The 24,829-nt window shown below is 35.8% G+C and overlaps 1 protein-coding gene across 6 annotated transcripts in view; it reads right to left on the bottom strand.

The window, feature by feature from the left end:
• Window positions 1–24,829, bottom strand: part of vap (RAS p21 protein activator vap) — a 689,463-nt gene that overhangs the window by 69,606 nt on the left and 595,028 nt on the right. For all 6 annotated transcript variants that reach the window (XM_090406565.1, XM_090406568.1, XM_090406566.1 and 3 more), the window contains one exon: window positions 1,492–1,580. In XM_090406565.1, coding sequence (XP_090262691.1) covers window positions 1,492–1,580 — 89 coding nt within the window. The remainder of the gene's footprint in view (window positions 1–1,491; window positions 1,581–24,829) is intronic.

The raw sequence follows: 24,829 nt of genomic DNA, 5'->3' as shown, positions 1-24,829 counted from the left end.
TACAAAACACATTCAAAAATTATAAAAAACAAATTAGAGTCTGTTCATTGTTGAGATTTATATTTGGTCATTCAAACATATAATTAAATGAAATATATATTGATCTTTAATTGACCATGATTTATAAACATCTAATGCCAACGGGGCCATTCAGTTTCTTCAGGGCTTATAACAGTAAGAGAAAACTCAAATTAATTTTTAATTTATACGATAGTGTTACTCCATTTTCTCTGTACTAGCCACTTTGAGTTTTCTCTTATCGTTATAAGCCCTGAAGAAGCCGAACAGCCCCGTTGGCGAAACTTGTTGGCATTAGATGTTTATAAATCATGGTCAATTAAAGATCAATATATATATTACATTTTAATTACAAATTAGAGTCATTACTCTTTGAACGGAAATCAACTTTTAGAAACATTGATGATGATGAAATCTCAAACCAAATAACGGCAATCTACAATCTTTACAGATATAACTTCATTGCAGTCACACTGGGAACTGAAGTATGAAATTAGAAATCATTAAACTATGGAATCTAACAGTTCCTGGAAATATTCCATTGATAAGTGATTGCCACTGTGAAATTTTCTTAGATGTTTTTGATCAGAGTACTCCTGCCACTAATGAAGATGAATTGCAACATTCTGTATATGATATAAACCTCATGCTGAAAAATTTAATATGGAAATATCAACTGTAAAAACCAAAAGTAAGGCCTTTCAAATAAAGGGATCAATTTAAATTCCTTTATCAACTTTAATTGTTGAATTTAAGTCATTTTCTTCTTATTTAGTCAAATTATAGCTAAGATAGTTAAAATGTGTTGAAAATATAATTATTGAGCAAGTAATCTGTTTTAACTATCTTATCTATAATTTGATGAAAGAAGAAGAAAATGACAGAATTATTAAAATACAATAATTAAAGTCCAGAACTAAAGCATACAAGATACTTCAGGATCAATATTTACCTGTGAGACTGAAGCCTGGACCATTAGAAAAGAAGATAAACAATGACTTACAACAGTTGAAATGAAATTTACAAGAACTGTGAGATATACATTATCTGACTGGATGAAAAAAAAAAAGATATAATGAATAAACTAAATATGATCTCTATAATACAGACAAAAATTGGTTACAGGTTACAGGACCAGGACACCTCAACATATTCTTTGATACATCCCTATAGGAAGAAGGCTGCCAGGAAGTCCAACCAACTTCATTCATGAGATAGCTTTATAGAGTATTACTCTGAGAGAGAGAGAGAGAAAACAAAAACAAAAAAAAAGTTGTTTTTTTTTGTTTTTGAAAGGAAACATTTTAAAAAAAGTAAGAAGCCATGATTTGAAGATGTCCTTGATGCAGACTTGAAACTCAATTTTTATAATACAGGTACATGAAGATGTAATATACCTGAAATTATTTGTCAAAATAATGAAAATTCTGAAATAGTTTTTCAAATATGAAAATTTAGGATTAATTACAATACCTTAGCTCCAAATTCTACCAGGTTGGCTAAATTTTGAAGACACTTGGCAACTAATATAAGACTACGAGCCGCAATTTCTGATGGTGTATCTAAGAAAGAATTAAAAATAAATAGATCAGTAATAAGAGGTTTAATAAATTTGATATACATAAACATATGCATTTTAACTGATCAAAAGTTTATTATAAAATTCATGCAACATGAAAAATTATTAACAGTATTATACATAATAATGTTGTTAATAATTGTGGGGGCGGACCAGATACCTGGAGAAGTGAGAAGCTTGGACAGCAAGGGTGTAGACATGTTATGGGATCTGATGAGGAAAATAGCCAAACAGGAAAAGATACCAGAGGAATGGAGGAAAAGGAGATGTTCAAGATTGTGGCAACTATAGAGGGATCAAGCTGATGTCACACACGTTGAAGATATGGGAAAGAGTAATTGAAGGAAGAATACGGCAGGAAACAAAAACTGGTGAGGAGCAGCTTGGATTTATGCCAGGAAGAGGGACGACGGATGCAACATTTGCGCTAAGGCGATTGATGGAGAAATATAGAGAGATGCAGGAGGAGCTACCTATGGTGTTTATAGACCTGGAAAAGGCGTACGACAGAGTGGCCAGACAGGAGGTATGGAGGTGTATGAGAAAGAAAGGGGTGTCGGAAAAGTACGTGAGGTTGGTGAAAGAGCTGTATGAGGGAGCGAAAACTCAGGTCATGTCTAGTGTCAGCATGACAGAAGGGTTCCCAATTGTCGTAAGGCTCCATCACGGATCAACTCTGAGCTCCTACCTCTTTGATCTGGTCACGGATGTACTAGTGGAGGACATCAAGGAGGAGGCGGCAGGAAGCATGATGTTTGCCGATGATATTGTTCTCTGCGAATCATCCTGACAGAAGCTTGAAAAGACCCTGGAAGAGTGGAGAAAGGTATTGGAAGAGAGAGGCATGAAAATTAACCGGGTAAAGACCGAATATATGTCAATGGGGAGTGACGAGGATATGATCATACGACTCCAAGGTGAAAGGTTAACTTCAGGGAAGAAATTCAAGTACCTTGGGTCGGTTGTCGAGAGCAGTGGTGACCTGAATGATGAAATACAGCACCAAATACAGGGTGTTCGGGATAAATTTGACAGTTTCGTAAGGAAAAAGAAAATCTTCTTTGTATCTATTAAATTTAATGAATTGACAAAAAAACATTACAGGCAGAGTTAATTACAATACTATCAACAAGATTTACTCAAAATAACCACCATTAGCATCGATCACAGCTTCAATTCTGCTTCGGAACCTCGAACAAGCTGATGCTACAGTCTCCCTGGGAAGGGCCGCAAAAACTGTTTTAATTTTATCCATTAACTGGGCTTTTGTATTACTGGAAGTGCGATTGGTGTCTTTTTCAACTGCGCCCCATACAAAATAATCCATGGGGTTAAGGTCTGGGGAGTTTGGAGGCCAAACATTTGGACTGGTGAAGTTGTAGAAATTTTCAGACAACCATTTTTGACTTTTCCCAGAGGTGTGGCAAGGGGCCGAATCCTGCTGCCATACATACGGCCTACCATTGGCTACCCTTGTTATCCAGGGCTTGACTACAGTTAGCAACTCCACGAACAAAGCCCGAATTCCAATGCCAGGGTTCTTCAACACCTGTTCCTGCAGATTTGCGAGGAATTCTGCTGTACGAACGCAATCAGATCGTCTGCTAGGGATCTTTCTTCTTGCTACATCCTCGTAGTCACCATTGCAAGTCTCTAGTTCATGCCTGATTGTTTTTACTGTATTCAGGGAGCATTGGGCAGCAGTCGTAATATCCTTATTTTGATGGCGGGCACGAATCATCATGATACAAGTTATTCTCTTCCATGATTCAGGTGGGTTCCAGCTATCCATCCTTTCTGACATCTTGTATATGAATGAAGAAGGGTCCAAACTTTTAAATGAAGAGAAGTGTGTGTTAATACATGTAACTTACGGAAAAATATAATTAATTATAAATATGTCAAATTTATCCCGAACACCCTGTAACATGCAGCTGGATGAACTGGAGGAAGATGAGTGGGGTCCTGTGCGACAAGAGAGTGAGTTGTAAGATGAAAGGAAAGCTGTATAAGATGGTGGTGAGGCCCACGATGCTCCATGGCGCAGAGACGTGGCCTATAACAAAGGCACAGGAGAAGAAGATGGAGGTGGTGGAGATGGATGAGTGGTGTGACAAAGAAGGACATGATAAGGAATGACTACATCAGAGAGACGATCAAGATGGGACCGATCGGTAAGAAGGTACAAGAAAGCAGGCTGAGGTGGTTCGGTCATGTAGAGAGAAGGAGTGAGGAGTATGTTGGTAAACGAGTGGAGCGTATGGAGGTGGAGGAAAGGAGGAAAAGAGGCAGGCCCAAACTCAGATGGAGGGATAAGGTGGCAGAGGATCTTAGGGAGAAAGGATGGAGTCGGGCAGATACCCTGGACCAGAGAATCTGGAAGAAGATTAAAGATGTGAACGCCGACCCCGTTTAACACGGGATAAGGCATAGCGAAAGAAGAAGATACATAATAATAAATGTGCTCTCAAATTGATGCTATTCTGATTCAATGCTGTTCACCAATAAGGAACAGCTTTCTTTTTCTTTTATTTATTTTTCAAGTGGTTTTAAAAACTGAGTGCTCCAAAATCTGATCTTCATGTGACACACAATACAAATATTATTAAAACTTATAGGACTTCAACAAAAGAAACCCAAAATGCTTAATGTATTAAATTATGTTTTCATGGACGGTAAGTGTTTTTATTGCTTGAAATGAATGCAACATTGAATAACACAAAATATAATTTTGTGTTAGACTAAATACAGATTTAACATTCTGTATAGCACTGTCTTGTTTTGGATTGCTTAGGATGTGGGTAAAGAATTGAACTGAAGCATGCACACAGAGATTACACATTGCCATGATATGAACAATGATTAATTTGTATGATGGTTTGTGCAGTCATTCCTGTCCATGGGTTTTTAAATAAATGCAAAATGAATAGTCTGATAAAATATAAATGTTTACATGTTAGATTTTCATGTGTTAAAATAATGCTTATTTCATCTCCCCCTTCCCTTGGATTCATATGAATACTCATGGAGAATGGCAGGATCAAAGGGGGAAGGTTTTAAAATAGTAAGGTACATCTTAATAGTGAATTTACAGCACCTTGGCTATATTCTTAATGAAATATACACTCAATGTCACATAAGCAGAACCTAATGTTACTATGGAAACATCATGCAGATACTTTTTTCACTCAAATAAAATTATATTTTATAACAACACAACATCAAAAACTGGGGTGTCCAATCCACATTTTCTCATAGTATGTCCTGGGAAATGGAGAGTTAATTCCTGGTAGGCCAACTTAGATGGTGAAGTTTTAACAAAACCAATAACCCATTTCACAGATAATTGCTGACTACAAAAAGAAAAGAGAATATCAAGCCATTCAGTTATTGATGTCTTATCTGTTTCCTCAGTTAATACTTTATGGAAGCCTCACTTAGATTTAGACATTACATTTTTTTTTTTTTTAATTACAGAAATATTATGTACTCTTGTTAATTTATAATTAACACTTCTCGAGCAAGAAATATTTTACAGAATAATTAGAGGAACAAAACCAGTTAACTCTGATATAGCATGCATACAGGAATAAAGATGGAGGCATTTATTACAAGAATAAATGAATCTATGATGCCATACCAAAGGTTCAAGCAAGCTGGTATACTAGGTGCTAAGTATAATGACCTACAATATCTAAATACAGATTTAACTACTTTTTAAGATGGCAAGAGGAAAATGCGTGGATTAAGTTTCAAGAAAGCAGACTGCAGTCACCACTCTTTCTGCATAAATAAAAAATACTAACTGCAACATGGAATGTTAGAACTATCTTTCATACAGGAAAGATAAAACAAATTAGAGTGACACTTATACTGAGTAAAGAAACAAGTAAAAGCTCGATGAACTGGAAACCTCTAAGTGATGGAGTAATAATGGTTATATTATATACAAGATATATTAAATTAATAATCATGCAGATTTATATGCATTCAAATACTGCATAATGTTCCTAGTGAAACTATGTACACAGTCCACTTCGCTGGTTCAAATATATTTGCATACTGGAATATATTCACTGTAACAATTTTCTTTCCTCTTTGAGCAGATAGTATTTTATGCTTAGAAAACAAGAGCATAATTTCTTGTCAAGTAGAGTGGAGTGGATGTCTGCTTAATAAGATTAATTGGAAATGAAAAATTATGCAGTTCTTGCATATCTTTTCATTTCAAGCAAGCAACTGGGACATTACCCCCCCCCCCCTCCTCAAATAAAATTATCCAAATGTTGCAATTCTACAGCATTTAGATAGTATTCTAAAGAAGAATATCCTTTGACAGGTCATGCCTAGAGAGGAGTCTGAATAGTGGTATGTGAGAGGCACTGTCAAGGCCATGTTTTGGCAAGGAGACTGGTATGGATAATATGTCCATCTCCTCTCACTGCACGTCCCTGCTCCATTCTTCCACCTAACCCCTAACCACGAATGAGCTAATGATGAATCTTACAAATAATGACAGTGTGCAACAAAAAGGCATCTCCCTCATACTCTAATCCAACAAAAAAGACACAACTCACAAATCATGCCTGAATCTCCTCAATAAAACCTCACTTTCATATCCACTTTATTAACATCAGCCTAAATGACATTTGCCATCATCTATGGGGGTCCAGATCAGAGCTATTACTCTTGACAGAAACCCAACCAGCATTTACATCCACTATTGTCCAAATTATGTGCTTCACAATTCCTTTTGCCACAAGGGTGGCACCTGTGCCTTTGTAAGATCAGAAACTGCATACCCAGAGTGACTAATTCAGAATCCCCTGCTTTTGACCTTCTCTGTTTCCTTGCATCATTTAGTAATATTCATCTGCTGCATTTACTGTTCTCCAAACTCTGATAACCACTCAGACCTCTTCACATTCCTTCCCATGAAACTTGACCATATGCAATCCAGCCATCCAAATAGTGACTTTGTCTTCTTAAGTAACCTCAACGTCCACTATTTAAATGTGCTCTCTTTTCAGAATTTTTAAAATCTGCATCATATATGAAGCACTCTCTACTTGGTTGGGAGAGTGCTTCATATATGAAGCACTCTCCCAACCAAGTAGAACTGCATTAATTTGCCAAAGATGGGAGACTTTCATTTTGAGAACTGATAGCATGACTTCTCCAAACTAACTTAATGGTTATCCAGCTCATAAAGGGTGCCACATAAAGACATGAGTTTTGTTTTTGTTGCAATTTGAATTGTTTTCCAAAATTATTTAGTTCAGTTCTGTTTGTCACAGTTATAATTGTGCTCTGAAGATGCTGGGTAGAAAACCAGCAAAATATTAATAACTTTAATAAATGTATTTTTTACTCTCTCAGAGTTGTTTATACTGTGAAGCACTATTATGAATAATCAAAGACACCTATGGCTTTCTGTACAGAGTTCAAATGGAAGCTGTGCCGTCTAGTTCCTTGCTAAGGCTACTGGATGCAACTGCTGCTCAACTGAACTTTCACCTCTTTCTCATCTTGATGGTACTACTGTTACTTCACCCAAAGATAAAACTGACCTCCATTTCCTCAAACTCCTGTATAGATGCCCATGGGAAATCATTTTCTATTATACAGGAATCTGAACACCATATGCCTTCTGTAGTTTTTTTGTCAAAAAGTCATCAGAATTGGACACTAAAAAGTCACCTCCCCAATTGTTCTTAAATACCACCTCTATGCTCCAGAGCTAACACCTCTCCTGTATGTCTAATAATAAAAAAAAAAGATAGAAGCCTGTTGTCAAATTACCAACTAATGTCAATCATCTCAGTCCTCTACAAAATAAAAGTCATCAACAGCCAACTTCTCCATTACCCAGAGGACCACCAATTAATCACTGACCACTAGTATGGCTTCTCCCATTCAAAATCTACAACTGACCTATGGTGCGTGATGTTATTTTACATCACACACCATAGAAAACATGCTATGGAAAGGTTAACAGAAACTTGTGCTGTTGCTTTTGACATTTCTAGAGCTTTTGCCCGTGTCTGGCATAAACAAAAGAATATCGCTTGGTCTACCTGTCAGCGCTGCAATTGGGTTGCCAGCTTCCTCCCTCTCTTCGAGCTTCACCATCAATACTGGAGGACCCCAGGGCTCTGCCCTATCATTTACTCTCTTTCTCCTGTACATAAACGGCTTACTCTCAATCACCATTAATCCTATCTACAGCTTTGCAGATGACAGTACTCTTCATTCATTCTACTCATCTGATAAACCAAACCATCAGTGCACAGACATCCCAAGTGTCACAATCATCTACAACCTGCACCTTAAACATTGATCTATTATACATACTACTCTTCAATGGATAGTATGTAGGTCAATGCATACAGCATAAAATAGGTAGTATGTATGCAGTCTTATGAAAGACAAGACTGCATACATACCCTTATCCTCAGTAATATACAAATCACCAGAGAGGATCAGATTTCTCTGCTTGGACTTGCACTTACCTCCAGCCTCTCCAAGCATAAACACATTATATTAAAGGATTTGTCAGCATGCAAAAAACTTAACCATACAAATCTCATATTTGCCCATCCTTAGAATACTGCTCATGTATTTGGGCTGGTGTACCTAAAGCTTCTCTAAAAATTCTTGACTCTATCCAAAAGAGAGCAACTGGGCTCAAAGATGACCCTTCTCTTACAGATTCACTTCAACCTCTATCCCATAGATGCAATGTTTTGACTTTGTGCCTATTCTATAGGAACTTCAATGTCACTGCTTGACTGAACTGGCAACCAGCAGTGTCCAGCACCCCTTACTGTGCAAATGCAAACACACCAGACCTGCTTCCTCCTCTTCCACTTTTTTCATCTACCTCCATCCTCTGGAACAGCCTTCTGTAAGAAGTATTTCCAATCAACTACAACCTACAACTCTTCAAAAAAAGTCCTCACCAGTATCCCACATGCAACACCAATGTGCTTATAGGTCCTTTGACTTTTCATATATGTGATCAATATAAAACACATGAAATTTTATTTTCACACTTCATTTCTCATGAAGTTTTGGTCTGAGTATAGCATTATGATATAACAAAAGTCATGCAAAATTTTTCTTTCAAATATCCCAGTATCATGTGAAGATACTGAGAATGATACTGATTACAATGAGGTGAGGACCTTCAAATGATGTAAGTCTGTGATTATTATTAGTATTATTATTATTTTTTTGTTTAAATGGTAATTCACATACACAAGAGGTCTGTCTAACATTGGGTACATTTTTACCATGCACAGAAAGTTGAGTTTAGGAGAAAGACGAAATGTGAATATTCAATTTGCAGTCAACTAAAAAATGTTGTTCGCTCACACACGCACACATAAAGGAAAAGAATATCTGAAAGAACAGAAGCTTGTGGAAAGCTATCATTAGTTGCAAAGTTTGAGGATAAAAATCCATCAACCATCACGTCATGTGTACTCGGACAGAAAGCTGGCAACCAAGTTGCACGGATCAAAAAGATAGATCATACGATGGGAGCTTATCTTCCTGACTAGATTAAATACTTGAGAGTTATCAAGAGCAACCACTTAATATCACCAAAACTTTATTTTCTGAGGTATTTGCCTCAGAAAATGATGGTGGATGACATAATTAAGAACAACTATATCCATACCAGCAATTGTTTATATTAGTTTATTAGATTAAGTTGTTTTCCTTCATTTTATTAAGAAAAACTTAAGTGAGATACACTGGACAATAATTTGATGGTAAAAATTTGTCCCACTTCTTAGCAGTGAGTTAAATATGGGCTAATTTCCAGACCAGAGACAGAGACCAACGGAATCTTAAAGAACACAGAACAGAACTGCACTCTGGAGGAAAACTCTCAGAACAATCAGATGAATGTTATTATGACCAAAGTCTTAATAGCATTCAGATGGGACAAGATTTTTCTGATCTCCTTCTAGCAAAATATTAAACACACATTGAATGTTTGGATTGGTAAGGAGACATTTATAAAGATCATCTACGCAAGAATTTGAGAAAAGTAAGGAGCCAGAAGATTGGTTTTTCTGGGAACAAGGCAACAGAACCATCTGAATGCAGGTGGAAGTAGAGCTGGACAAAAGTTAAGACCAAAAGCTCTTGCAAGAGACTATAAAAATAACTGCCATTTGGATGTGATGCAATTTTCCTGCTACTTGAACTTTCAACATCAGTTTAGGATGTGCTGACAGTTTATGTGTAGCTATTTTAGACTTTGGCATAAACAAAAAAGAAATAAGATTTTGATGAAAGCAAATTGCAAATATGTCAAGTTTTTCTCATACATAGCTTTAGACTACTTATTGGAGAACCAAGGTTAAATATCTGAAATATTTTATAGAAAAAGTAAAATATTTCAGCTATTTAGGCAGAGTTTTTAGTGAATATGGAAGGTTAAATCTGGAAATAGACAACAGAATAAGCAAAGCTGGTATGGTGGGTAGTCAGATGAATAAATTTCTATGGAATAAGAGGGAAATTAGCCAAAACATCAAACCAGCAATATATAAGACAGTGTTCAAACCATTTTTAAGTTATGGATATGAAAACTAGGTTAGGAATAAAACACTTGATCAAAGACTACAGATCACAGGTATGAGAGTTGAGAAAAATTAGAGTGAACCGATGGCATCAATGGCAGAATTGTATTAAAAACAAGATATTAGAAAGGAACTTGACACTGTCAGCAGAGCAAATTGAAGGTGGTAAAAGAATGGGTGAAGAAAGGTTAGCAAAACATGTGTTTGATGCCAAGATGGCAGGAAAGAGACCCCCCCCCCCCCGCCAGAGAAAGACCAAGGTCTAAGAGGATTGATTCAATCACAAGTGCCTTAAAAGCATGGAATGTTCCATTATTATTATTATTATTATTGTACAGGCACTTCGTGGAGTCCAAAGACTCATCACGGGAGACATAATCTATCATACCTTTGCTTGAACCCATTAACAGACAAAGCACTCACAACTGACTCTGGCAACCCATTCCACTCATTCACAACTCTCGAAGCAAAAAATCTAGTCCTTACATTCCTACTAACCACACCTTTATTCAACTTACAGGGATGACCCCTTGTTCTGGCCCTTCTAGACAAATACCAAAATATTTTCAACTGCATCAATCATATAAAACCTTTTAAGCAACTTAAATGTTTCTATCATATTCCCTCTTTTTCTCCCATCAAACAATTTCTGCAATCCACACACCTTCAATCTATCCTCATAGGGAATATTCCACAGGCCACTCACCATCTTGGCCGCTTGCATCTGAATCTTCAAAACCACTTCCTCATCCCCAAGATACCCTGGTGACCAGACTCTTTCCACTATTTCTGAGCTTTTCAACAACCTTCAGAATATTTTGCCACCTTCCTGATATACTTATTTTCTATGTTCTTATTCAAGTCTTCCAATGACTTTTGTTTAGGTAGTTTTACACAGTGTTTAGTTTTGTTATATTTGTCTCTGTATTCTCTAAGAGCACAAGCTGAATCATTCACCAGGAACTTTCAATATGCTTTCTTCACTGCCTCTTTGGGGGAAGTGGAGGAGGAGGGCAAAGGGTGTAGTCATGTCAGCTTAGATGTAATAATCATTCGAATTAATAATATATGATCGCCATTTAATGATGGAATCAGGAAAATATTATTCAGACTGCACTTTAGTAGATAACGTAGAAGGCTGCATTGTCGTATTCCAACGTTTTCCTTTAATAGGTGTCTTACTATTATGCCTGATTTCTTCACTAAATACTATTTAACCGAGAAGAGAGCAAAACATGGCTGGACATATTCACGAAATGTTCATCTTCTGTCATGAAATGAATTCCCAATTTTTTTTTCAGGTCTGTACTGCGAGGTATTTCCTCTGGGATTGCTCCAGTTTTCACCTTATTAAAAACAAGTCAACTACTTTATAAGAAAAGTTTTTAAGTGGTTGTGCATTCAAGCAAGTTCCTAAAGACAAGAATACTGCCTCTTTAACTCCCTGTTTTCACCATAAAGTTCCGATTTTTCTATCCTTGCAGATAACCTCACCACATGCCTCTCTGGCTGAATCAATCAATCAATGTTTTTTTCAGAAATTGCCACTGAATCTCCAAGGATTGATTCTTGTTCTCAAACTGTTTCATTTTTTTCTTCAATAATGTTTGTGTATTTCAGTCTACAGTTCACATCTGAGAGCTGCTCAACTTTTATTCACTTTAAAACTTTTTTATATGTTCTTCTTTTCAATATAAAATCCAAATTTATATTGCTCAAGAATAAATTGTGATCACTTCCAATTTCAAATCCTCTGTGCACTCTAGTGACCTGCACTAGTGAGAGAACATCACTATCAACAATAACATAGTCGACGAAACTTTTCTTATTCCTTGCCTCTTCTCTCCATGTGAATTTGTGCACATTTTTATGTTAGAACATTGTGTTAATAATAATCAGTACATGTCCTGAGTAGAAATCCAACAGGTATTTGCCATGTATATGTCATGGCCCCCTTTGGAAAAATTAAAATATTTCACGGCCCCCTCGAAAAAAAAATTGTAATATAGACATATATTATTATAATATTTATTGTATTTATATTCAATACAACATACACAGCGAATATTGTAAAAATCATATGCAAATATTAAATTTTTAGCATCTTACATACACATTTGACATTGCACATTATCTTATATTTTTCTATAGATAGATATATTGTTATTAAAAGTATAGAAAATAGAAATAAAGAATTAAAAATATAAAAGAAGTTTAATAACAATTTAATGTGATGGATGTGTTTCAATACTGCTACACAAAAAGTCAATATCATGTGAAATATTTGAAACTGCAATTCTAAGATTTTTGCTTTGAAATGAAACTTATATAAATAAGCATATATTTACTAATATTCAGTAAGCGCCGAAATACGCAGGAAGCAAAATTTGTAAACCAATGTGTGCTTTTTTCCATTAAAATATAAAAAATAACAAAAAAGAAATAAGTTTCTTTTAAGATAAAAAAAAAAACTACTTAGTCTTAAAACATTTTAAATTTATTTTCATTATTTCAAGGCCCCCCTTAACAAAACCTACGGCCGCAAGGTGGCCGTAGCCCACAGTTTAGGAAGTGCTGTTCTAGATCATCTGTGTAACTCACTCCCTTGCCTATAGCAATAACCAACTGCACATTTTGTCTTACTGGACTTAATCTCACACCAGATTGCTTCAAATGAACAGCCACCCTCCAGCCTATCTCCTATTACTGAGGCATGAACACGGTGATGGCTGAACTGGATAAGCATAATGGGCTTCGTGGTAGCTTTAATCAAGCAAAAAAGTGGTTGCTACACTGAGTGATAAAACTGACTTGCAATCCACTGGTGTCTAGTACCAAAAAGATTTTGCCTTTCTTCTATGGGAAGAGGGGTTGTGCTCTGCACATCAATCCCTGCCTGTGTTAGTTCACTCCAAGACAGTTTTCTATGATTTTGATGATTTATTGTCTTTTGACTGGTGGATTTATTCAGGGCTATCAATAGAACCACCAATATGAAGATGTCAGTAGAGGATTTCGTTGCTGTATGATGATGAATGATACTTCACTGATGCTCAGCATTCTCCACACTGCAGTGACCAGAATATCAGTTTCATCAGTATTTTAGGCTTCCAAAGTTTAGCCTAACCACTGCAATCCAGCTTGGGTTAATTTCAAGAAGAATATCTTCAGCCCACTTTTATGTTTTATGTTGTTGCTGGGAAAGATTGTGGCATCAAATATCAAATTAATGTTTAGTGAAGGGGAGGGGAGAAAGTTGGTCTATTGTCTCAAAACAGGATTTCTGCGATAGTCTTGCCATTTTTGCTTTCAGAAATTTTCCATCTGCTGATCAGAATACAAGATAATCATCTCTACTATCAAATCTGTCATTGTTATCTTCTTAACGAGTTCTTCTGCTAAATCTACTGTGGATGTCAACTCACTGTATGGTATCTCAGACAATAATCCTGTCAAAGTTACCTTTTCCTTCATCTGATTACTATGGTCTTACATCCACTGAAATTATAGTACTGTAAAATGTAACATCGTTTGCACCATTGTAAAATCTTTATTACAATGTCTTTGTTCAAAAGTTCTACACTCAATATTTTACTTTACTTAAACTTAAGTACTCTACTTGATATACAGTCGTAACTCCGAGTTGTTAATATGTTGCTTGAATAAATCTCTTATTTTTAATCCTCTCAGTCAACTTTAATCCCTCCCCCTTGTCTCAAGGCCGTAATTATGATTTTTCACGGGCACAAAACTTTAGAACTAAGAAATTGCCTCTGGCTGGAGCCAATTTCTTTGTCTGAACTGCTGACATTTTTTCTAAATTGAATTTTGAAAATTTATTTGTTTATCTCGACTGAGCCATCAAAATTCGTAGATAGGAGTTGAATATCCTTAGAAAGAAAAACACTCAGCAAAACATGGAACTTTCCTCTCTTACTTATTACTAAATCAAGCAAATGCAAAATTTCTATCTTTCAGCCGTGGCTACTCATTACTCAAGGTCACACAGAGTCGATTTTTATCAGCAGTGCATTGGTATGCAAGAATCAGGCAAATTATTTGACAAAAAAAAACAATTTATTCATGCTAATTGAATGTACATTAAAAGTTAACACTAAACATTCAAACACTCTCATGCTCTATACCTTTCAGCAATATAAGCTTGGATTCAAATTAATCAACCTAGCTTTACAATTCTCCTTTAAACAATTGGTCTGATGCACTAATTATTCCTACACTAAAACAGACTTGTGCATACAACATCATATTTTAACTGAGACGTTAAATTATATCTCGCACTCTAAACCGTCACATACATGTATATCAACTCTATCCTAACACACATAATCAGCAGGATATTTCACAAAAATTTAACTCACAATCTACAGTCCTTATTACTGTTCTTAACTCTAACAAAATTTCAATACAATAGTAAATTCTGCCACAAATTTCACCTCTAGAAAATTCCTATACAAGGCCTTACTTTTTAGTCATCTAGTCTGCAATAGTAGATCCTTTAGATCGCTATCTTCATCTTTTACCTTCTGCTATAGCTCACTACCGGGCGCCTTTTACGATATCAAAGACATTTCATCAACGGAGACCTTTAGGAAACTTGGTAGCTGGAATTCTGGAACTGACTGTCGTTCTGCATAATCGAGCCTTCTATTACTTCCGGATGTCTGTTAGCAGGATGTGGATCTGCGACCTTGAATCGGCAAGACACACTGGAATTCCTTGCATCGAGAGCCAGAACAGCTTCTGGGTAGAGGCGATGACAAAAAACCATAAAGTGCGTGCCTAAGCACCACAAGCCACCAACGAGAAAGAGCCTTCTCAACTACCTGCGGGAAAAGGAGCCTCGATCCTTCCCCTTTTTATTCGCTTTCTTCAACCTTGGAACTGCCACCGATTCATTCCCCTGGATTTTTCTTGGAAGGGCTTTCCCAGCCACCTTGATGTCGCTGCATTAAGGTGGGAAACCCCATGCATACTTGACCTTCGCGATAGTGATTGACTTAGGTCATAAGTTAATCCATCTGGAATATTTCTGCCTGGAACTTTCCTTTGTTACAATTAAATTTTCACTTAACTTTCTTTGTTCTTGACAGAAATTTGGCAGTCACAATATTTAACAGTTTACTCTAACTTATTTATATACTACATAAACATAACAAATTACTAATTAACCACAAGTATTTTGTATGGATTTTCGTTTTCTAGTAAAATCGGCATATAAGGAATTGTTGTACAAAATCCTTTTATGCAAGATTTCGCATAGGTTTCCTTTCCCCCAAAAAAATTTTTTTCGAGAAAATTTTTTAAACCTCATTCCTGCATATTTTTTGGAGGAGAATTGACTACAAACTTGTTTATTTCTTTCCTTTTGATCTTCTCTTGGCCCTAAACTGTAAGAAAACAGAGGAAGTTGGCATAATTAAACTGCTGCTGAGATTGTACATCAACTTCATGTTTTCTGTGCCTGATGCCCCCTTGATTTGTAGTAGGAACTTCTGTTGTTGGAACTTCATATTGGAAGTAAAATGACTTTTACTTCCAATACCTTTGGATTAGCCTCCCCTAATTCTTTTTCTTCCACTTTGTCTTGATTAATCTACTAATTTAACGCTAGATATGTGATAAATCTCAAATCGATTGTTCACTTTGGAAGTTGAAGCTATTGAAGAATTAGTCTGGTTATCTATACATGATCCATTATCCCTTTTAAGTCAGTACACTAGGCCCGATGTCATTTTCATTCTGCATTCTGTCCTGATGCTATTCCTTAACGCTATTCTATTTCCAAATTTATTTCTCCCTTTTCCTGACCGTTTCTTTCCCATAAGGTACATTTCATTTTGAGAGAAGTCACGTGAGAATTTGTATCTCTCTCTAGAAAATTTGTTCCCAGGATATTCTGTACTCTTCGGCCAGATGTCCTAGGGAGGACCAACAACTCTTGCCAAACACACAAATCAAATTCAGGTAAGTACAACTTTACTCTTACTTTCTTCATCGCATATAAGTCAGATGTTGCAATTCCCAATAATCTGACTGACAGGCCTCTCCATACCTTGGATTTTATTCCTTGAAAATAATTTCCAGTTATGACAGAGGTCTGGGAACCAGTATCAATTAATATATCACAATGCGATCCTTGCACCTCTCGTTTTATTATCACATTCGACTTCCTTTGTTGTTCATGATTCCATTGCCCTCTCCTTCACGGTTTATTTTCATAATCATGTGGAGCATGTACAAGATTTGACTTATATCTATTACTTCTGCTGGAGGGTTTCTTGTTTCTGAAACAATTTCAAGCCAGATGTCCATATTTATTGCAATTAAAGCATTTGGGAGGCTCCCGTCTGTCTCTTTGTTCAGTATTCCTCTCTGATTGATGTAGAGATGATTCAGAGGTCTTTTCTGTTACTGCTGCTAGCTTCAGTACAGCATCAAGACGGTCCATCAAGGGCTGTTGTAACCGTTCGACCTCCTGTTTTATTATAGAACATACTTCCTCCATGTTAGTTATCCTTACTTCTTTTGGGATGTTCGTTTTATTGTCAGTCACTTGATTAGTATTGACTGATCTTTCTCATTCTCCCTCACTATCTTTTCGATCTTTAGTTTGCTTTACCTTTTCCATACTTGAATCTTTTTCACTTTTAATTTCACAAGTGGAATTAGTTGCCTTTATTATCACGTTAACATGACTGTTCAGAGATGCGGGACGAATGTCTTCAAGCATCTCTCATTTCTCTTTCACTGCGAGGAAACATTCCTCAAGATTCATGATTTTCTTTTTGTAGGCAGTCTCTTTCAATTCGTCCTTTACCCCTAGCTGAAATTGGTGAAATAACTGCTCAGTCGAGGTGAGGTTTATCCTCATTAGAGACGCTCAGACTATTGGCAATTGTCAGTAACTTATTGTAATATTCTGTTACATTCTCTTTTTCCTTTTGAGCACATCTCTGTAATTTCCAGATATCAGAGCCTAGACTTCTTGCTCTGGAGAACTGGGAAATCAACGATTCCTTGAATTTCGAGTATTCTAAGGTATCCTTCAGTATTGTGGATGAATAAAAGAAGCTCTTGGCCTTTCTGACCTTAGCAAGATAAATAGTTGAAAGTCTGACCACCTTCCAACTTTTCTAAGCTCTTCGAAGAAGCTAAAAAAAAGCTAAAACGTCGGCACTTCTTCCCCAGAAAATTGCAGAATAACAAGTTGAGGATTTATAGTTCTAAAGAACTCAACGCTACCTATTCTATTACTTCCGGATGTCTGTTGGCAGGATGTGGATCTGCGACCTTGAATCGGCAAGACACACTAGAATTCCTTGCATCGAGGGGCGGAACAGCGTCTGGGTAGAGGTGATGACAAAAATCAAAAAGTGTGCAACTAAGCGCCACAAGCTACAAACGAGAAGGAGACTTCTCAACTACCTGCGGGAAAAGGAGCCTTGATCTATCGATCCTTCCCCATTTTATTCTCTTCCTTCGACCTTGGAACTGCCACTGATTCATTCCCCCGGATTTGTCTTGGAAGGGCTTTCTCAGCCACCTTGATGTCACTGCATTAGGGCGGGAAACCCTGTGCATACTTGACCTTCGCGATAGTGATTGCCTTTGGTCATAAGTTAATCTGTCTGGAATATTTCTTTCTGGAACTTTCCTTTGTTACAATTAAATTTTCACTTAACTTTCTTTGTTCTTTAGAGAAATTCGGTGGTCACAATATTTAACAGTTTACTCTTACTTATTTCAATACTACATAAACATAAAAAAATTGCTAATTAACCACAAGTATTTTGTATGGATTTTCGTTTTCTAGTAAAATTGGCTATAAGGAATTGATGTACAAAATCCTTCTATGCCAGATTTTACAGTACAAAATGGGATAGTCTCCGCAATTTCTACTCCTCCTTTACTAGTCCAAGTAAAGGAGGAGTAGAAATTGTGGAGACTATCCCATTTGGTACTGTAAAATCTGGCATAGAAGGATTTAGTTCAGACTTTTGTTAGCCTGAACTAAACACTTGCACACAAACAAAACAACTGAAATAATTATTACTGAAATGAAGATCAACATCTTTCTTTCTGCTGGTTTGGTTGACAGAGTGGTTAGTATCTGCTCTCCAACCAATGGATTGTAGGTTTGAATCCTGCCATGGACATGGATATTTGCAAATGCCTTTTGGCATGGGATGAACTTCATCATTCTATGTGAGAATATCACCTCCCTTACCTGAAGTCTGAAGTGGCTTGAAAAAGTCCCATTTTTGGTTTCTTGATTGTAAAAAATAAAATAAATAAATAAATACATATATACACATATGAAGCAGATTATCAGAGAGACAAGAGGGAAATAGAGGTCAAAGAGATTAAGATTTGATTATAATGTCATAGGGGGTTTCAGTTAAAGATGTAACTATTCTTTGTATTCTTGAGAGACACTTGTGACATTAAATTAAGAATTATAAACACGTTAACACAAGAATATTTTAACGTTTGCCAAATATTTCAGTCTGAAACTAACAGACTATCCTCAGTGGCTTGATAGGAACAGTTTTTATAAGGTGGAATATAAACAATCCTTATCAAAAAACAGGAATCACAGAATGTTTAATTCGATGAGCTAGAACTAACTGCTCAACTCCCCATGAATTACAGAAAGAACTTTCTGAATTAATACCTATAATTTATTCATCAATGATGAAATTTAACTCTCTTTAATGCTTAGCAATGTAACACATGCGGCTTGTTCTACTTTTGAATGATCAATTGTTTATATTCCACCTTGTAAATACTGTTCCTATCAAGCCACTGAGGATAGTCTGTTACTTTCAGACTGAAATATTTGGCAAACATTAAAATATTCTTGTGTTAACGTGTTTATAATTCGTAACTATTCTTTCTCCAGTTGCTGACAGTAATCACGCTGTACTCACTTGGGAAGTGACTAAGTTTATGAATGTTCTATTCCGAAAAGGTTACATACTGAACTACAAAGTAGGAAATTATGACCAACTGAGGAGTATACCGAGTTCAGCAGAATGGCATTGGTTGCTGGACAGGAAGAATATCGACAGTGCATGGGAAGCATTTAAAATATACTTAAATGATGAAATATCAGAATGCATCCACCAGAGTTCAAAGAATAAATAGAGTAGGAGTCAAATGAATGTGTAATCTTATTAAGCAAGAGATTTGTAAGAAACGAATGATGTATAAAGAATACCATGTCCATTATGAAAATTATAAGTAACAGGATAGAAAACAGTTACAACTGTTGTTCAGAAAGCTAAGTCTGAGTATGAACAGAAACTGTCTCTGCAAGGTAAAAATTTTTTTTCTTTAAATTTGATTTTTTATGGTGTAAAGACATCAAAGGTCATACTGTGCCAGGATACAGGTCACAGCAATAGATATGAACATAGATATGAATATGACAGATGCAGAAGAGGTTGTTCAACTAATGAGTGCCCATTTTGCTAAAAGCTATAAACCTGGCGTATGCGACATTGAGTTTACTCTCGGATTCACCTCTTCACTGAATGAAGAAATTCATATGTATGAAGAGGTATTAGAGCCGTTCCACAAACTAACTAACAATTCATCAATAAGGACTGATGGGATATCATCACGGGCATTGAAAGAATATTCAACTGAAATGGCTATTACTTTGACCAGGCTATATAATTTGAGTCTCAGAACAGGGAAGATTCTGCAGGAATGGAAAGAATTGTATGATAATTCCAATGCACAAGGGTGACGCAAAGACCGATGTATCCAACTATCGATCAATTACTATCTCAGAAGTGGTGGTGAAGATTTTGGAAAAATTAGTTAGGGCTCACATTCAAAAATGGGTTGACAGTGAATCTCTACTTTGCAAAGAACACGGGTTTACTAAAGGAAGGTCATGTTTTAGCAACTTGCTCACATTCTATAACATTGAACTAGACAAGGGGAATGGATACATCATGATACTTTTGGATTTTGCTAAGGCTTTCGACAGAATACCGAATGGTAGATTGTTGCATAAATTGGAGAAAATGGGTTTGGGTTATAGAATATTAGCATGGATAAGAGGATGGCTGACTGACAGATATCAAAAAGTGGTATATGGGAGAATGTGAGTCTGCAAGATTTAAGGTAACAAGTGGTAAACCACAAGGATCAGTGCTTGGTCCACTGTTATTCAATCTGTACATTAATGATATTAGGAAGGATTTGACAAGTGACAACAGCTATTTGCTGATGATGCAAAGATAGGTAGGGCAATCAAGAATGCTGCTGCTGATACGCAGTACTTGCAGAATGATTTGAATAGGCTGAAATTGTAGGCATGGGAAAATGGTTGTAAGTTTAATATCAGTAAATGCAAAGTAATACACTTTGGCATGATTAGATATCCAGTGTCACATTATATTGGTGGGATTATGCTAGAAAAAACTAATCAGGCTAGAGATCTTGGAGTGTTAGTAGATAGTAAGTTAAAGCTCAGGAGTCATGTAGCAAAGATTGCAAATATAACTCAAAAGATAACTGCAATGCTGAAACGAACATTCACATGTAAAGATAAGGATGTCATTTTGTCTCTTTACAAGGCCTTGATAAGACCTCACTTGGACTATTGTGTGCAGGTCTGGTCTCCTGGTTTCCATTGTGATTTTGATACAGTGGAGAGAGAGAGAGAGTGCAAAGGAGAGTGTTAAAAATGATATCAGGATTGTGGAATAATGATTATGAAGACAGATCGAGAATTTGTAGGCTGCATATACTAGCAAACAGGAGAAAGAGAGGTGATATGATTGGGATTTACAAACTTCTGAAAGGCTAATACAGGATTTCAGTTGATAGAATTTTTCATTTTATGGAGGGTGGGAAAAGGACAACATAGCATCCTTGGAAGCTGAGAATGAATGCCACTAAGAAGGGGTGAGAGCTAGATTTTTCTATAATTGGGTGGTACGTGATTGGAATGCATTGCCACTGGATGTTGTGTGTGCAAGCAGTATGAATGAATTCAAAAATAAGTATGATAGCTGGTGCGTGCTGTATGTGGCCTCCCTCGATGAGTTCCTGACTCCCTGGAGGTCTCTCTTAATAATACACACACACACACACACACACACACACACACACACACACACACACACACACACACACACACACACACACACACACACAGTTGACCCTTGAAGAATGCGGGTTTGAACTGCGTGGTTCCACTTATACGGTTTCTTTTTGAATAAATATATTGGAAATTTTTTAGAGATTTCGACAATTTAAAAAACTCGCAGACGAACTGTGTAGCTTAGAAATATCAAAAAAATTAAAAAACGAAGTCATATATGTCATGAATGCATAAAATATATATAGATACTAGCCTATTTTATCATTTACTACCATAAAGTATTTACAAATCTATTATAAAAAAGTTAAAATTTATCAAACTTATGCACACAAACACTTACAGAGTATACTTAGCCATTTGCAGTCGAGAGAAATGTAAACAAACATAAAGGTGCAGTATTAAATCATAACTGTTATTTAGTTAAACTAATTAGAATAAAATGAAAAAAAATTATAACGAATCATTCATTAGTGTATAGGCTAGACTACCGAGAAGCAATCGTTGCTGCTTCTTCGTTATCAATGCATGAATTGCTATACCTGTAAATAAATATGAATAATTTCTTTTTCACATTATCTTTTCATTTTTGATGTCTAGTGTTAGTAATACATATGATATTTACAGTGTTTTGTATCATATAAGACAATACTGATGTAGGCACTGACAGACATGCAATTCATCTTGCAAACCAAGTTATTTATTTATTCATATGGAGTTTCTTCCCTTTTTCTCCCCTGTCCCTATCGGGGCGAGTTGAGCCCCCCCCTTCATGGGGGGTTAAGTATTTATGGCTGTAGATCCGTGTGTGTTCACGGGGGCCGGTTTGCCTGCTTGCGGGATGAAAAACGTCAGGTAAACTGGCGGAAAAAACCCTACTGCCCAAGACCGGCTAACTTGGCTATGGTTGAGGAAGATCCTCAAATTCCTCACGTCTTCGACGAGAATCGAACCTGGGACACTCCTTCCCCAGTCATATGATTGCGAAGCACACAGCCACTAGGCTAACCGCATGGACTGTAAACCGATAACATAAACTTACAGTATCGATAAATTCAGAACAATACTCTATATGTATTTTCTCTTCGTTATGATTTTCTGTAATAATATTTTCTTTTCTCTAGCTTACTTTATTGTAAGAATATAGTATCTAATACATACATACCATACAAAATATGTATTAATCAAATGGTTATGTTATCAGTAAGACTTCCTGTCAACAGTAGGCTATTAGTAGTTAAATTTTTGGGAAGTCAAAAGTTTTGCATGGATTTTCAAACAACGCATAGGTCGGTGTCTCTAACCCTCATATTGTTCAAGGGTCAACTGTGTGTGTGTGTGTATATATATATATATATATATATATAATTAATAAAAACAGGAAAATTCTCAGCCCACCCACAGTATGAATGTATACAAAAATCCTTACTTGGGTGGGAGTCACATTAAAAGATAACTATCCCAACCCTGGTTCTCCAATAAGTGTACCAAGGCAGTCCAAGAAAAGAATTCAGCATATCACATATGGCTTGAAACCAATTCAGATCAAAAGCTTTTCTGTTGCTCAAGGGCATCTGTACCTTTTGATCCACCACCAAGGTCACTGGTAATGGATTAGAAGTACTATTGTAATATCATCCGAAGACAATGCCCTCCTGTGATGAGTCATTTTAGTCCCTTGTGTCACATAATAACAATAATAATAATAATAAAATCACTAATACTACTAATAATGATTTATTAGTTTTTATTAGTTTAAATTACTACAAGCTTCACAAATATAATCTCACATGTCAGTAGTACTTCTGCTTTCACTAATAAATTAATCTTATAGTAAACACCAATGCATCACTGGGTGTGTATTTTTAAAACAATCATAAACAATAATAGGTTTTACCTGACTCTCACAAACTACCATCTCTTTCTGAAGATAAAATAATGATCCTAACTAATAGGATCATGTGAAATCATCAAATTAAAAGTTAAACTGAAGCTACATAATTTTGTATTTGTAATTTAGATTTTTCTTTGTAACTTATTAATTATTACAGTCATTTTTATTCATTCAGTGTCCACACAATTTTTACAATTTTGTGCAGTTTTAAAATGAATATTTTCACTGTTGAGGATATAGATGCTAGCCAAACTGTCCTTGCTGATTTATTTTCTTTTACAATTAAAATTAAAAAAAAAAAAACACATAAAATTTTTAATTTATTTTTATTAGAAGTTAACTGAAATAGTGACACATAAATTATGTTAAAAAAAAAATACAAAAATTATTTTGTATTTTTCACTAACACATAATACATAAATTATGTGTTAGTGAAAATCTTGTTCAGTATTTTTATGCAATACAGGAAATTCTGTATCACTTCCATCACATTTTCAACATTTAGCAATTATATGATATTTTTCAAAGGACCAGATAGATATATAGGAAACACAATATATGTCACACTTCACTCTCTCTTTTTTATTCTCTTCAAGGTGAGGTGTTTGGGCACACTGCATAATACCTCACTGGATTTTTTTTTTTTTTTTGAAGCAGAAAGATTCAGTGTTGGAAATGTCATCCTTTCAGTCAGGTGAGAGAGTGTCACCAAGTGATGCATCCATTTTAGTGGTTGCTCTCGGCATATAGATTTGAAAAAAATTTCATCTATGAAAGTCAGATGAAAATCTGCAAATATGTTTTTTCCTGTATTCACAGAAGTGTCCGGAAAAGGAAAGTAAACAGCAGTGTCAGGCAAGATCTATTCTTGGATGCAAATGATATTTCATGAGGATGACAGGATATATTCAGTTTTTTTCCCCCTTTTTTTTTAAAAAAAAATATCCTCGCAATGAGAGATCTCAAGACCTATGATGTAACAGTGCATATGTGGGCAAGTGACGGAGAAGAATTGAAGACTTGGGATCATACTCATGAACAAAATGCTATGGGATAGATTGTTCTAAAGGATAATAGTACCTGGAATGACGAAGAAGATGAGAGGTTGATTTAGTTGTTCCTAATGTCAAGTTTCTGCATGAAGATTTAAATAATTTTTAGCTTAAATTGGATAAGTGGAATTGCAGTTTTAAATAAATGTGCTTTGTGGTCAGAAAAATAGAACTGTGTACTAGGCAGAACAGTTACAAAGCCTTGGCAGACCACACATGGACAACAGTGTGCAAATTATGGTTTCATTATGATGAAGACATTCTGGAGGGTCACACGTGACTGATTAAAACAATATTTAATGCTAGAATTTTGTTTAAAGAAAGAAGAAAAGATTGTAAAGTTTAGTGGACAGGTGGGAGAGAAGTGATATGATGAAAATGTTTAAGTTGGTGAGGGAATTTTATGGAATTAATGCAGAAAGGATTATACGAAGAATGGAGAATGAGAGGCCATTCCTGGAAGTTTTGTAAGAAAATGGTGATAATTTTTTAATATGAAGAATAAAGAAAGTGATTGGAATGTATTTATCAGAATGTAATGTGAATGAG

This window comes from Typopeltis vanoorti, chromosome 16, assembly GCF_054136105.1.
Source record: "Typopeltis vanoorti isolate ZY-2024b chromosome 16, IOZ_Tvanoo_1.0, whole genome shotgun sequence".
NCBI classification, from domain to species: Eukaryota; Metazoa; Arthropoda; class Arachnida; order Uropygi; family Thelyphonidae; genus Typopeltis; species Typopeltis vanoorti.
Note: the sequence above shows the minus strand (reverse complement) of the source record. Positions and strands in the feature narration are given on the sequence as shown.